This window comes from Chionomys nivalis, chromosome 9 (genome assembly GCF_950005125.1).
Source record: "Chionomys nivalis chromosome 9, mChiNiv1.1, whole genome shotgun sequence".
NCBI lineage: Eukaryota > Metazoa > Chordata > Mammalia > Rodentia > Cricetidae > Chionomys > Chionomys nivalis.
The window spans coordinates 23,767,259-23,783,312 of NC_080094.1; the positions used below are offsets into that span (position 1 = coordinate 23,767,259).

The 16,054-nt window shown below is 46.2% G+C and overlaps 1 protein-coding gene across 1 annotated transcript; it reads right to left on the reverse strand.

The window, feature by feature from the left end:
• Positions 1–3,622: 3,622 nt before the first annotated feature.
• Positions 3,623–15,710, reverse strand: LOC130882035 (vomeromodulin-like). Its single transcript, XM_057781916.1, has 14 exons — positions 15,446–15,710; positions 13,051–13,540; positions 12,646–12,747; positions 11,915–12,070; positions 11,061–11,145; positions 10,309–10,366; positions 9,346–9,416; positions 8,072–8,218; positions 6,899–7,021; positions 6,672–6,739; positions 6,377–6,407; positions 5,076–5,136; positions 4,311–4,390; positions 3,623–3,646 (listed from the first exon to the last, which is right to left on the reverse strand). Exons 1-14 carry the CDS (start codon positions 15,708–15,710, stop codon positions 3,623–3,625), a joined length of 1,761 nt encoding a protein of 586 aa, XP_057637899.1.
• Between the last annotated feature and the right edge of the window lie 344 nt (positions 15,711–16,054).

The following is a 16,054-nucleotide window of genomic DNA, read 5'->3' on the forward strand; positions in this document are numbered from 1 at the left end:
TCTGCTTATCTGTTTATTCCTTCAAGGTTCTGATTCAGGGAATGTTGTAACGGTCTGTCCTGTCCTTTTAGGAGACAAGCCCCTGTCACCAGACAGTGGAGTGGACAGAATTACTGGAATCATGATCCTTGCTCTTCAGGTCAAGGTAGGCTTGTCTTCCTACAGATTTCTTAGCCCACAGGATCTTCTGGAGCCTGGCAGGCCTTGCGCTTTTGCTGTTTACAGCAAAATACGACCCTCAGCAACCTTGGAGGGCTTTGAGGAGTAACTCTAGGTGCCAACCAAGTAAGTTCTCTGTTGTTTTTTAGTCAATAACTCCTCAAATAAAATTTTATCCCTCTCAAAGATCTCTGATGCAGTTTGACAGCTGAAAGACTTTGTCAATTTAAAAGGACAACTCACTAAACAAATTTCAGTGTAATACATATACTAGTCATTAAGGTGTGTACCTGCAAGTTATAAAGGTGTAAGGACAAATACAAGTTAACAAAATTCTCTCTCATGCTGCCTTTCATAGTCTTAAAGATACTTTTCATTATGCAAAAATAACTGTGACAGTCATTCTGATATAAATATGCTGCTGTTTAAAAATAAATGTTTTCAGCTGGGCGGTGGTGGCACACGCCTTTAATCCCAACACTCGGGAGGCAGAGGCAGGCGGATCTCTATGAGTTTGAGGCCAGCCTGGTCTACAAGAGCTAGTTCCAGGACAGGCACCAAAACTACAGAGAAACCCTGTCTTGAAAAACCAAAACCAAACCAAACCAAAACAAAAACTTATGTTTTCACAAACCCCAAAAATTCTTGTGAGTTCCAGGGAGCTGAATTAAAGGATCTACCTTAAACAGGTCAGATACACTCCTCTCAAATCTCTGGTCCTAAATTTTTTTCTCCTAAACTTAACTTTGTCTTCTATTCTGCCAGTACCTTAAACAGGTGTAAGAGACATGAGACATTTTCATGCCACAAACACCAGACAGGAGCAAAGAGACCAGCTATGCCAGAATGTGACCTGCACTCAGCCTTCTCAGGTTCCCCCCAAAGACAACACTGACAAATAAGCAGGAAGCAGTCTTGAGAATACGCTGCCCCAATTTCTTTAACCTGTTGTGCCTAACCTCCTGCCTTTTTATTATAAAAAAGAGATGGGAATGTAATGGTCTGTCCTGTCCCTTTAAGAGACAAACCCTACCCACTCCCTCCCCTGTCTGCTGGGATTAAAGCACGCACCACCACACAAAGCTAGGAAACTAATTTGTTTATGCTTCTAGGTTTTCAGCATTTATTTTTTATTATTTATTTATTCAGTTTACCTTTATTGATTCAGTTTCTTAATTTTTTTGACTTGTATATATGTGTATGTTTTTATATGTTCTTGTACATATAATTGTGGGTCTGTGTATGCCAGGTACAACTTTGTATGAGTGAGTGAGTATGTGTGTGTGTGTAGGTCAAAGGGCATCTGGGGGTTGTTGTTCCCACTATTTATTTTTTTAATAGTTCCTCACTGGCTTGGCACTCAGAAATTGAGCTAGATTGTTGACCAACGATCCCTAGGAATCCAGCTGTCACTGCTTCTCCAGGACCAAGAAGTTTTCACTAAGAAGTCCAGGTCTCTTTTAGTATGTGTGCTATAAGTCAGACTGCTACAAACAGGAATCGCTGTAGCCACTACAGTCTTGACTTTTCACTCAGGGTCGCGTGGCTAGGACTACACTTACTGATCTAGGACATAGGAGACCCTCTCTGCATGGTTTGTGAGGTCATACAGAGAAGTGAACCTCAGGAAGAGAGAAGGATGAAACCAGTGCAGACTGACTGACTTCAACCTGGGTCAGACTTCGAGGGGTGTAATAACAGGCCATTCATTCCCGATGGAGTTAAGCCTAGGACAATCTCAAAAAGAAAGTGTCCTTGTGTAATGCAACCCCTGTTGCACGAGGAAGCAGAATTACATTGAAATCCAACTCAGGGTACAATGTCATTTCTTCCAGGAAGATGGGTTCTAGAGATATACTACCTGTACCAGCTTAAGGGCCTATGGGTCTGTCCTGGTCTTGGTCATACAGGTAATGTTGAGGTCATTTGGGTTGTTAGCCACCTCTGGTCCAGGTTATAGGAGATTGGGGGAGCCTCTGGCTGTCAGGGTCATTTAGATTACTAGTCACCTCCCAGAGTTGGTTGTAAGAACTTGATATGGCCTGACCCAACACAGAACACAGATCATCAGGCTGTTAATCATTTCTATTCTCAGCTTATGGATGGAAGAATGGGTTTTTCATCTTTCCTATTGGAAAGACAATCTTGTATGTTTAACATTCGTGGTTTGTCTGAAGATCTGTGGCACAAGGACCTACTGCTATGCTCCCAACTGTAGGAGAAAGTCTTCTTGCCCCAGCAGCTGCTTCTCAAATAAGTGACTCAGAAACTTAATGTTAATTGTAAATGTTCTACTAAACTCAGGCTTATTACTAACTAGCTTTTACAACTTAACCGATTTCTATTAATGTATGCGCTGCCCCAAGGATCATAGCTTTTATCTCTGTCCCGTTTTGAGTGTCTGACTTTTTCTGCATCTGACTTGTGAGTCCTCTGACTCCACCCTTCCTCATTCCAGCAGTCCGTCTGTCTCAGGCTGTCTTGCCCAATCTCTTACTGCCTAGCTCTTGGGCACTCAACTTTGAATTAACAAGGAGAGCAATGCATATTTGCAGCATACAAAAAGATTATTCCCCAACACTGGACAGATTTGTAGTGATATCTGACTTTTACCTGCTTTGATCCATCTCACTGTTTATATTGAAATGTGTTCCTCCATTTTCAACTTGGATGATTTGGGTTCCAGCCTCTGTTTCATTTTAGTCATAAGAAAGCATGCAGAGTTGGAGAGTGTTAGCTTTCACTAATGTAACAAGGTAAGCGTCTTAAGTGGAGAAGAGGTTAATGTCAGCTCTGTCATAGAGGATCCAGGCTCTGACCTAATTTCTCTACTGGTTTTTAGGTCTATGGTGAGCAGCACATGGCCATGAGTAGCCAAACGTCCACGAGATGGCTAGGAAGAAAAAGCAAGGGGAGAAAGAGACAGGGATCCCCAATGGCTTGAATGGTGTGCCCATAGTGACTTAAAGAACTTCTTCTAGCCACCACTTTTTAAAGGTACCACCTCCCAGTAGCACCAGGTGGGAGCAAGGTTTAATCACCTGAGCCTTTGTGAAACACTCCAGATCATAAATAAAACACGAAAGTGATGGGAAAAGGTTTGATCTTTGTCGCGATTGTCCCCAGAGTGCTGGAGAACGGTGGATTTTGTGGTCTCATATTATTGTTCAGCCCCAAGGAAGAACATCTTTGCACACTCGTGAACATGTACCAGGACTGAGACATGAGTCATCTTTTCCTTTTGCATGAAGAGACTGTTTATTAAGGAGCTGATTACAAAGCGCCCAGGTCCTTGAACTGTTCTTCTTCTTTCCCTTGTTAGTCAGGGCAGGGGATCTGAGCAGGCTGAGGGACTACTGCTACTGTCCTTAATCATAAGGATGGGGCTTCAGAGTTGCATGGAAAAATTCACAGAGGGGTTGGCTGTCATTCAGTACTTTGCCTGGCTTCAGCAGTGCTGGGTTCAGTTTGCTGCCTGAAGGTCACTCTAAGGGGAGAGAAAGACAGCAGTTAAAGACAGCCTTTAACCCAGAAGTTGACTGCAGCATGGTGAGTGCTGACCCACACCCTACCAGATCCCATAGCACTGCTTCAGAGAAGGAATTTGGAGGGGAAGCCCCTGGAAAGGGGGCTGGTCCATGTAGGTGTAGTCAGGGTTCACCGAGATGTAAAGTACAGACTCTGGGGTCACATGCTTCTGAGTGAAGCACCTACTGACCCTGGCACAATGCTGGCTGTCAGTAACTAGACTTTCACTGTTAACATATAACCTGGGGTGGGCTGTGTTTCTTGTCCCTGTAGTTAAGGCTCAGATGACATCCATCTGATCTGTTTGCCTGATCAAGGCTGGACTGTGTAAGGTTCTCTGACACCTGATATAGTCAGTACGAAAAACTGAGAGCATGAAGAACCACCCTGAGAAAAGGCTGACTTTCTGCCATTTGGACCCTCTAGGAATTGCTTTGGGCCCAGATACAGGGAGAGATGGGGTCAGGTGCAGCTTAAAGTTTGAGTCATATGAGAGAAGCTGATTTTTTTTGGGTCAAATTTCACAGGCAGAGGAAGAAAATAGGTAAGGTCCTGTATTTGAGGCAAAATCAAGTAAAGCAAAGCAGAGAAGCAAGGAAAAGAATTGTATTTCAGTTTCTTACCGATTTCAGCGGTTTGACATCGGCATTCGATAAGGCAAATGAAGACACTCCTTCTGGAACATTCATTTGTTTATATAGTTCTGAAATAGGGAAGAATCACCTTGTGACAAGAGTTAAGGGAAACAGTAACCGGGGTGGCTCTTCTGACCACAGTCACGCGTGGGATCTCTGACGTGTTTGTGGCCCTAGGAAAGTCACTGCCACACACATTCAGCATGGTGTCATGGATACTGTCCACCCCAGCCTGTAGTATGGAGGCAAGGTATGGTGTAGTGGAAGAAGGCCCCCAAAGCAGGTGGGGACCTGGTGGTCTAACACTGATGAGAAGCGATGCTCTGCCTCACTGCAGGACCTGGCTGGAGGTTGTATGTGCATTTGATGACCAGTATACTATTTAAACCACAGTAGAGCTAACCAGGAATGTGCATACCTGGCACGTGGCACCACCATCATTGTTGTCCAAAGCGGTTATGATATAACTTTCAAGAGTCAGAACCCTAATGTCTATAGTGGTGGGTGACCCAGGTTCACTGTTCATTTGTATGCCCTGGTGGTCTTGGACCAAAGGCTCCTATGGACAAGACTTCCTGGGAGCTGCAGAGGAGGCAATTTGATCTCTTTCCCCTTTATAGTGTTAGCTGCTGTCATGTAAGACAGAGAAGGTGATGTGTAGCCTGGCAGAGGACAGGATGGCCCTGTGCTGGGTGATTTAGTGTCAAACATGTATCATCTATGGCAGCTGACAGAGTTATTAATTCCACATACCATTGAAGACAGACCAGGACTTCTTCATGACTTCAGACAAAATGCCTTCCGCCTGTTCCTTCTGCAAAACACGGGAAGACATTTTCAGTAGAGCCTTGCAGGCCTCTGCTTGTCCTTAGGGCCTAGGACCTCAGCTCAGGCTGCAGATTCCTGTGGGATTTTTCTATTTCATGGGTTTGCCATGTGTCAAAGTTGAGTGTAGAGATAGATCTCAAGGTATCCTTAGGGCTCCTGTGTTTGGGAGTTCGGGGGCCCCTTTTTTGTTTGTTGCCCTTGTGGTTCCATGAGCAGAGGTGTTGTCCTGTGCAATGCCACCTTGCTACTGTTACCGCAGGTGGGTTTGGAACTTCAGGAACAACTTGGAGGCCAAAGGTGGGAGGCCTCGCAGTTGTTGGCCACTGCATCTGTGGTGATGTGGTTCAAGGATGTATAGCTCTAGGTCCATCCCTGTCATGATGCTCCCTTCTCTCTCTCTCTCGTGACCCTCCTCTGAGATCATATGCCGTTCATCTGTGTCATGGTGCTCCCTTCTCTCTCTCGTGACTCTCCTTTTAGATCATATGGGGTCCATCTACGTCATGGTGCTCCCTTCTCTCTCTCTCGTGACCCTCCTCTGAGATCATATGCATTGCTCTGCACCTCTGCTTCCTTCTCATTGCTCACCCTTCTCTGTGGGAAGTCAGGCTTCTGAAGAAGTGGGTTGGGGTGCCACTGTAACAGTTCCCCACTGTGTGCACTCAGAGAACACTCCTTAAACTCTGCCCTCTCATATCCAGGGGGCAACTCTTAGCATTAATGACTGCATTTGGGTGTCTCTATTTTGTTGGGGGTCAATCCTACTCAGTGTTTTTCACTGAGCCCACAGCCAGGAATATCCTGTCGCTTCCCTGCTAAGTAGAGATGTAGGGATTGCTAGCCTTGGAATGTTCCCTGAGTCTGCTGCTTCACTGACTCCCCATACCTCGGTCTGTTAAAAGGACACATTTTCCATTTCTATCTCTGGGCACCCACTGTGAGCCTCTATCCTGAATGTGGCACCAGACTTTCAGTATCTTGTTTCCGTTGTATGTGTTTACATATATGCTCCTTGCAGGCCCCACACACACATGTCAGTGTGAGCATGGGCAGTTGTGGTTTAAGAGTTCTCCAGAGAGCCAGTTGGGAGCCTATGTTTCGGTTCCACAGTATGTTTGTGCTCTAATCCCCATGGCCTCTCTTTCCCCCACTCCTCAGTCACTGGTCTGGCATTGACATGATTTCCCAGCGATCATGGGTCAGTATAAAAGGACACATCAACTTACAGCCTCAGGGGGCTCCACTCTGTGATCAGACCTGTCAGCCACAAAGAACAGAGAAATGTTAGGCTCATGGGAACAGTACTGCTCATGTTTAGAGTTTGAGTCTTGTCTCTGTTGGTTTGGAATGAGTCATCTGTAGGCAGGAGAACTGAGCAGAACAGACAGATGACAAAGAGCACAGAAGCCACAATTCCTGAGTCCCTGTAATGATTCAAATATCTGCCCAGAACCCATCATGTCTCTGTGTTTACAGGGTCTTTACATTCTCTGAAGTCTGCGCAGTTGCACCTTATAGTACCTTGTGAGTTTGATGTCTGGTACCAGTTTGGTTTTTGAAATCTTGCTGTTATGGCTGACGATTAATTGCTGAAATGACACAAGGGAGCGTGAGTGAGACATGAGTCCGTACCCTTTCCCTCCTCTGTGGGGACACCAAGGCTAAATGGGCCTCAGGGTTTTGGGAAGCGTTCATTCCATGTCCCAGGCCTTCTTCCAACTCACGAACCCTCATTTCTCAGCACTCACCGTTTTCCCAGTGGCAAAGTCCTCGCCATCCTTTGTTATTTTCACCTCATAAAAGACTCTGAGGAGTTTGTCTTTCTGGAAGGTGTAAGCTATTTTGGTGATGTTGGCTTCCAGGTCATTCATCTGTTGTGAAGAAGACTTCAGTTAGTTTGGGGAAGAGGATGGAGGTGCTGTATCATGAGCTAGCATGTGCTCTTCAGTCTTGGTTGAGATACTGAGTTTGGTCCTCTAAGCTTGGTCTCCTTGCTGGGGGCTGGTGCAACTGAGAAGAAGAAATGACAGAGACATTCCCAGCCCTTGCTCTGTTTAGTTCAGTGGATGGATGTTGAGGTGGAACCCTTGAGAAATGTGCTTTCTATCAAGTCTTTCAAAGTAGCAGTGTGCTTCTCTGCCCTTGTGTCCTGGAATCTCTCTGCTGAAGGCTTATGGACTGTGTGGTGAAGATTCCTGTATATTGCTTCACCTGATCATGGTTTATACAGCTGTGAGCTCCTCTAACTAAGGTTACTTTCCTTCATCTTTAAAAGGGTTTGGGTTATTTTAAATAACCCCTCTGTAGATAAGCCTGGTGCCCTTGCTGCTACTGTGACTTGGCTGTCTCTGAGTCTGGGAGTGTATCAATAAAATAAAGAAGAGTACTTACATAGAGCTGTATTTAGGATTACTTGCCATTGATCATTTAAAGATACCTGGCTGTGTACTTGGCATGTGGATGGCACATTCATAATGCTAACTTCCCACCCCCTTTTCTGCTTTTGATGCCCTACTGAAGACTTCAAGGGTCCTTTCTGTACACTAAGGATGATGTGTGTCCTGTGGCATTGGTCTTACCCATCTTGGCGAGAGCCTTTAAATCTCTGCCATGTAGTGGTGGCACATTCTTTTAATCCTAGCACTTCAGAGGCAGAGGCAGTCAGATCTCTGTAAGTTAGAGGCCAGCCTGGTGTACAGAACTAGTTCCAGGACAGCCAGGGCTACATAAGAAACCTTATCTTGGAAACAACAACAACAAAAAACCCCCCAAAACAAAACGAAACAAAAAAGCCCCCAAACCAGCCTCCCTAAAACAAAACAAAATGAAACACCCCTTTAGATCTCATTCCCATCTCTACTTTCTCCCTCAGAAGTGACAGTCTCAGCTCATGTCCAGAGTGGCTGATGAAAGACACCCACCTTGACAGAGCTCTGCTTGGCCACATAAACTAGAAGTGTCTTCAGCATTGAGGTGGACATGGTTACAGAAATGGTGGCGTTTCTGGGATCTGGAGGCATTCGACTTCCAGGCACAGGCACTGTTCTTTTGCCAATGTTGGCTTCAACCTAGGGAGAGGAAATTAGAGAACTATCTGTGTGAGTTCAGGGGATTAGAAGGAGAGGGAAGGCCTGTGACTCGGCTCTGACAGGGCAGGGTGAAGAGGCCTTTGCTCCAGTGACAGGGCAGCAGGGCTCAGGGTGGCCAGGCTTTCCTGAGAGGCCATGAATCCTCACCTGAGGGCAAGTCGCCCTTTTATGATGGACTTCATGATGACATGTGTGTTGACTAGTTGCTTCCTGTCCTTGTCACAGTCTACAGAACTGAAGGCTGGTCTCCCTCCATATCCCCCTCCATGTCTCCCTCCTTCCTTTCTTTCCTCCCCATTTCCCTCCCTCCCATGTGGCATAAACCCATATGGAGGAATAAGTTCTTAGATTAAGGCCATTCCTGAGTATTTTCTCTGTCTTTCTGTCTGTTTCATTCTCTTTTTGTATGCATTCTCCCCTCCTATTTCTGAGCTATAATCTTTTTCTGGAAGGGATATTGAAACATTCAGAGGTGAACATAGAGAAGAGAGGGTTTTACCTAACATCATTGTCCTGTGCATATGTCCGTTAGTTTTTTTGACTTTATGGTGAATCATACTATCTCTTTATACTATTTATATTCATAAACCATGGCTCTGTTTCCACGTGACATGTGCAGAGGAATCTGACCCTCAGGTTGGCTGTGTCCTTTGTGTGTTGTAGGTCATTGATGAATGTCCTCTTGAATGTGCATGGATTTTTGTTTCAGCATCTGAGAGCAAGGTTGTTGATGGATTTGCAGAAGAGAAGCTGAGCCAACTCTGTCTCCTTTTTCATCACTTGCCATGTTCTGCTTTTGCCTTCCTAGTTGCTTAGCAGGTGGTTGGAAGGAGCTTGCCCATATGTTTTGTTGTGTTATAATCCCCCGAGAATGGAGACCTGAGCTGGGCGAAGTTTTGGTTTTCTCTGATGGGGTTCTCACGGGCCATGTGCTGTGGGTTTGAACGGAGAAGAACGCTAGCCTGCCCGTGCCCTGATGAGTACTCAGGAGACTGATCCCAGGAAAGCATTGGGTTGAGAAAAGAGCCTGACTTTTTGATCTCTTTTGTGGGCTCAGGTAGGCTTTCAGCCTTCTTCCAGTTATTGCAATGACAGCAAATACTTACACAGTAGAAGATGGAAAGTCCTTTGGGAGATATCCTGGCACTTTGAGTCTTGTACTTGAATAAGCCGGTAGCTGTGGAGGAGAGGAGGGGGAGGAATGGAGAGAGTTTAGACGGCCATTGACGACTGCTGTACCTCAAATGCAGCTCTGGTCTCCCCCATAGATGGACATTTGATTCTGTCTGCCTTCCATGCACAAGGTGCTGTCTTGGATGCCTTCTACATCCCAAAGGATGCTGTTAGCTTGTGGTTACCCAAAAGGATTTAAATTTTTTTTTTTTTTGATTTTTGAGACAGGGTTTCTCTGTAGCTTTTGGTTCCTGTCCTGCAACTAGCTCTTGTACCAGGCTGTCCTCAAACTCACAGAGATCCACCTGCCTCTGCCTCCCGAGCGCTGGGATTAAAGGCGTGCACCACCACCGCCCGGCCAAGGATTTAGATTTTTTTTTAACCTGATGTATCAAAATCTTCTTGGAGAAGGAAATACTATCTATCTAGGCCATGCATTTTGTCTACCCTGAGCCTTGAGAAATAAGCTAATTTTCCTACTTCACCTCTCTGTGTGGTTCAACTAAACATGTCTTTCCAACTTGGCTGTTGGCATGTTTATAGGGATATTGTGAGATTTCCTGATCCCAGGACTCCAGAGATGAGGACCTGGGACTGCTCCTGATTGGACTCTTTGCAGTATTGCTTTGAAAACTGTTTGGGTTGGGAGCTCTGTGCAGATGCCCCAGAGGCACTGTGTCCTTTGTCTTCCGTGTGTCAGAAGGAAAGTACTTTAAGAGAAAGGTCTGCTGGGCCATTCTCCTTCCTAGGTGTGCTGAGTAGGCTGTGTGAGCCCTTGTAGTTTTGGAGTCTGGTATCCTGGAGCCCATCCTCTGTAGTATGCCACCCTGTGAAATCCACCAAGGTCCCTGGGGCACCTCAGTGTACTGGCAATATACCACCAAGGAAGTACTCACCGTTCTTGCACTCATTAAAGTTCGTGAGAACGACGGCACAGGAGTTGGAATTCTCCAGCTGTGAAGTCACCACAGGTTAGCTTAGCTGAGGGAACACCAGTCGCCTGTCTTATCATCCTACCTCCTCCCCGTCTCCCCTTGGCTTCCCACTTTCCTGTGCCATTTCCCTGACCTCTACTGGACCGAAGTTATCCACTATTCTCAAATCTTGTGTTCTTTAGTTCTGCTGCTTGGTATATGTAGTGATATTTCATTTGTATTTTAATAAGTAAAGCTCGTCTGGAGATCAGAGAGTGAAACTGCTTCCCTGGTCAGCCTTAAAGACCAGGCAGTGCTGACACACACCCTTATTCCCAGTAGCCACACTTATTGCCACAGAAACCGGGCAGTCGTATGCACATCTTTAATGCCAGCACTAGAGAGGAATATGAAACCGGAGGAGACCGCTCCAGGTCAGTCTCATTCTGAGACTGCTGGAGGCAGGATCTCTATTGCAGTGTGATGTTACTGGCTGTTTTACTTTTTCTAGTGTTCAGGTTGAACCCCAGTATCTATCTCTGAATTTTATTAATTATACTTCAGGCTTATGTTCCAGAGGAGCTGCTTGTCCATGGTGGCCCTTGTGCTCCAGAGGTCCCTGGCACTGTTCCTCAATCTGTCCTAGCAGCAGAGCATTTACAAAGCTGCAAGTTTCTCCTCTCCTTCCCAAGGATCATGTCTGTGCGGAAGCCCCACCCCTTCCCTGGACTTACATTCTCATTCATTTCTGCTGTCAGCAGTACTGGGACGATATCGTTCAAGGGCAGAGGCACAGGGAGAGGCACAGTTCCTGTGACTCTGAAAGATATAATGCTGAAATAAGTGATCTTTGTTTCTGTGTTTTTCTGTGTCTTAGACAAACGGACTCACTGATGAATGATGTCTGGCTTCTAAATGAACGCGTGAGTCCTGAGCTCTTTTCTTGGTCTTTAGCATTTAAGGAGAATGCAAAGATACCTGGGCAAATCACAGGACACCTGGCCCAGAGGTCCCCTGGGATGGGTTCACCCTTCAGACACTGGAGCACATTTGTCCGCAGACCTTTCCGTTGTCTTGGTGTAGCTGTAGATCTGAATTCACAGCTTTCTATGTTCTAGTTAAGGAAACTATAATGACTCCTGCCTAGGCCATAGCAGAGGGAAGGAAGGAATGTCAAAGGAGGGTCTGGGCAGGTGAGAAGCATTTCTATTTTTCTAGTGTGTGCCTAGTCAGAAGGGCCTGGAGCCTGTAGCTGTTCCAGGAGAAGAGCCATTGGCAGCTGTCCCACAGAAGTGGTAGAGAGATTTTTACTGTGTGGCCTCGTGGTTCCTTTTTTCATTTTGACTCAGGTCCATGTACTGTTTAGGGAATATATAGGATGAGTCACTTAAATAGAGCCAGCAGGAAAGATATAAGATAGGTGTGAGAAGGTTGTTCTTAGCAACAGAGGAACGCTGGTCGTCAGCTCTCCTGGCATTTCCTCACTGTCTAGTGTACTATGGTGGACCAGTCTCCTCTGAGACAGCAGCTGGGCCCCTCTGGTACCTTTCTGCATTGATTGAGTGGAAAGAAAGCAGGTTTTACGTACGTCTCTATTAACTGAATGTTGACTTCGTTGACCTGGAAATGGGTGTCCTTAATGTCAAGGTTGACGCACTGGGTGTTGTTGGAGGAAATAGCAGCTTTCGTCGTCACTTCCATTGCCGATTGAAACTGCAGTAAGCTGATGACAGGTCCAAGTACGCTGTGGAGAGGATGTGCAGGCGAATGACATACTGCCTGAGGTGAGGCTCCAGCAGAGGGACGGGCATTTGGGAATCAGCCTCACGGTTTGGGGAAGCTTGTCGTTTATAGGGGAGGACTGTGTTCCCAGTCTACGTGCTCCTAGATCCTCAGTCCCATGCCACAGAATGAAGAGGTTGGCCATTTTCAGTAGTTAGTTAATATTTGACAAATAATTTCCTCATGTAGCCTTGAGGAGGTCACCTGTTTTTGGTTTCAGAACCCACGAGTGTCGTACTTTTGTCTTCTAGTTGTGTCGAAATACACAAGAAAAGCCTAACAGGAGACAGCTTGGGCTTCTTAACATAGGAAGGTCCAGACAAGGCAAATTGTGTGTGTGTGTGTGTGTGTGTGTGTGTGTGTATTTTTCAGAGGCAGGCTCTCACTCAGTAACCCAGGCTTGCTGGAAAATAGGTAACCGTCCTTTTTCTGTCTGTGTCCCTGTCATCTGGCTCTAGGATAGGGACCTCATATCTTAATTCCTGGCGACCTGGCAATCATTTTGGGAACTGGCAATCATCTTGGGAACAGGCTCACCCTTTTCCACCTATGTTGGCAGTGACTGCCGAGTGGACTTGGATCTCATCTGCTGCCATGGTTATGTCCATGCTGTCCACAGTTACGTCATCAACCTTTAAGCTGCAGAACGACAACACAGACTCAGTTCTTTTCCTGGATACCGCCTGGCCCTCATGAGAAATCCCTGTGAGGCTGCCAGTTCACCACCACCTGAGCTGTGCTTATGTCTGCCGAGCTCCTCTTCCCACCCAGTGGTTCAAGCTCAAGACATCCTGGTCACATTTTGCAGCTATTCCAGCAGGAATAAGTATGTCCCTGTATGAAAGGGTGGCTGTCCCCGGGGTTGCTGTAGGGTGAGTGTCAGCGTTCCCAGTGAGCAGTAGTTTGTCCAGAAACCCAGAGAATTGTGAAGGAAGCACTTACTCGAGCAGAAGGTCTTGGACCTTGACCTTGAGCAGATCTGAAAGTGGGTCTTTGACGCTTTCTGGGAGTATTTCATTCACCTTGGCCTCTACAGAGTCTTTCAGGTTGTCTACGTTTCCAATCATGTCATCCAAAGGCTTCTTGATACCGGAGAGCACGTCTCCATTCAGAAGTCCTTTCCCAGGGCCCTTGTCTCCACCGAGGTTTAGTAAGCTGCCCAGGCCACCACCGCCCCCTGGGAGTAGCTGGCTGAGGCCTCCAGCAGCCTTGGACCCTGAAGAGGGCTTTGAGGGATCCTCATTCCCTGCTTTGCCTAGGATACTATCTAGGCCGAGACCGCCTGCCCCTTGTAGGAGGGAGGTGGGATCTAAGAGTGAGAGCAGGTCAGCATTGTCCACCGTGGCTAGCAGTCTCCCAAGTATACCTGCTATGTTAACGTCATCACACTTGACAATGCCCTCGATCTGTGGGGGCAGAGCGTCCATGAGATCTGAAAAAGATGAAGATACAGCCCTGCTGTGTGATTTCTGTTCAGATCATCCCTAGCAACCTCCTTTTAGAAGATGGCATATTGGAATATAGGGCACATAGGAACTTGAATTCTGCCTTCCAATTCGAGTGCTTCCCCTGCCCTAGTTAAGAATACTTGTCTATCAGATAGGTCCCCCTTCCCTGTTGTCCACAGCTCCTGTTAGTCCTCATGGAGCTAAATTGTGATGAGGTCATTTGCTTCAAAGATATTTGGGTATGGAGTGAGAGGGGAGTCCCATATATGTATGTTATTTTTCTTGTAATTTGTCTTGTTTATTTTTTTTATTTAAAAAATATCACAAACACACACACATACACACACACACACGCACACACACACGTTGTCTCCTGGACTGGACCTGTTATGGCCTGAGCCATCAGACCTGCTCTATTTTTTCCCTTTGTGTCTACTCCTCAATATCAGCTCTGCTCTTTAGAGTCTTCATGGTCCCCTGATCCCCAGTCTCAGTGTTTGTTCGAGGTTTATGTTCGGATGTGGTGCATGGCTTCCAGATGAGGGATAAAGGTTATGGTTGCTGATATCTTGTATATACGATGGACTGCAGAGTTAGGCATGTAGTTAAGGGACAAGCACAGTTACTCTTTCTTTCTAGGCCATTTTGCCTCATTCGCCTCTGGTGTTTGATTCACCTCACCACCTCAGTAGTCTTTGCAGAGTATTGTTTCTGGGATGTGCTATGTTGGGTAACCTTTGCATTTGCCCGAGGCTTGGGCACTGATAGTCAGGGGCCTATCATATGCCCTCCATCTGGTATAAATAGAAAGGGAGACAAGGAATTCTGGGTAGTAGAAAACAGGCTGCAAAATAGTCTAATTGCTAGAGTGCTATCTCCACATCCTGTCTTGCTAGATCTTGTAGGAAGTGTATAGAAATAAATATCGGTGAAGTGTTGAATGTGTTCAGCCTTGCTAACTTCAGAGCTAAGAGTGATTGAACCAAAGGGTATCTGACTCAGCAGAATTGCAGTTGAAGCAGTCCCTTGAAGTATCTCTTACAGCCTTGCTGGTCCTTCTTTGTTGAGTTCTGTGCCTAGGACATTGGACTTATGGGGGTGGTAGTTGGCCACTGTGACAGTTCAGTGGCTAATGGCCTTCATCTCCATCCTGTCATGCTCTGATGCAGGCCTTTGCTAGACCATTGCTTCAGGGAACTTTCAAGATCTACAAGGGTTTCCTGTTGTCCTTTTTTAGTTTTCAAATTCTATCCATTTTTGTTTAACAAACTAAATCACTTCTTTGCCATGTTTTTAGCTACCAGGTTCCTCTACTCCCAGCTTTTGAAATCCTCATCTCTTGGACTAATGTGTATCTCAGAGAGAGAGTGGAGTGGAAGTTCAATGAGTGCCTATGTGGTAAAGGGCTTCCTGGAAGATTCTTAATTTTCTGTTTCCTTTTTCTGGAAACAGGCTGAGGGTTAATTAACTGTGGGAGTCTAGATGAGCTTTGGACCCAGCAAGGAGAAACTCTGTGGTGTAACAGAGACTCTACGTGGTAAAAACCCACTGGAAGGCAAATAGAGAGACAGCCTTTGGGGTCAGACATGTCCGTCATCCAGTGTAGCATTGGTCTGTTCTGGAATATTAAACATTGGAACCTTACATGAAGCTTCACCATCTCCCAGAGCTTTTGGATTAGCTGGATTCAGCCCCTTGCTGTTCCAGAATTTCTAGGTTTGAACCAAATTCCCTTCTCTCTCTAGGCACCAAGAAGATGTCCCAGGATCCTCGTGTTTGAAAACCACTTGTTCAGAAGGTTGACCCACCCTGCTCTGAGCTCAGAAATGTTCGGGGTATGGGAGGTGTGGACAGGAGCCAAGATGACAGCTGAGGTTTGTCTTACTTACAGTCTTGGAGTTTGCCACTGGAGAGGAAGTATCTGGCTGCAGGTGCACACTTGCCGCCTTTGGAGAGAGCTGGATTAATTTTGGGAGCTGAGCCTTGCTTGTTGGGGGGATCTCTGAGGCGTGGTGGTGTTGGCAGGTTAAGAGGGAGGGTGTTCACATTGGGCACAATGGCAGGGAGAGTATTCAGCCCTGGGGGTGCTTCCACCAGGTCAAGTGTTCCTGCGTGGATGCTCAACATGATGGCCAAGGCCCAGAGAACCCACATCATGGTGACTGAAACCTGCAGAAGAGAAATGGGTCACACATCTTATTCCCAATGGGCCTTCGAGCTGGCGTGCAACTTTGTGTAGAGGATTCCCTGGCTCTTGTAAGTGCGCGTTTTTCACATTTTGAAACTCCAGTTTCTCCTCTGTTCATGGAAATTTCTGTCTGATACACAGTATTTAACGTCTCATGGAAACAACTCTTTTCTCTTTCTGTTTCTACTATTGGTAAATGTCCAGGATTGACTGCAACCTGTCAATGTTGTCTGAGCCCTGTCCTGAGCTCTGACTTCCTGGGCTCATATATATCATCCCCCTATACTGTACAGTTACATATCTTTGTATT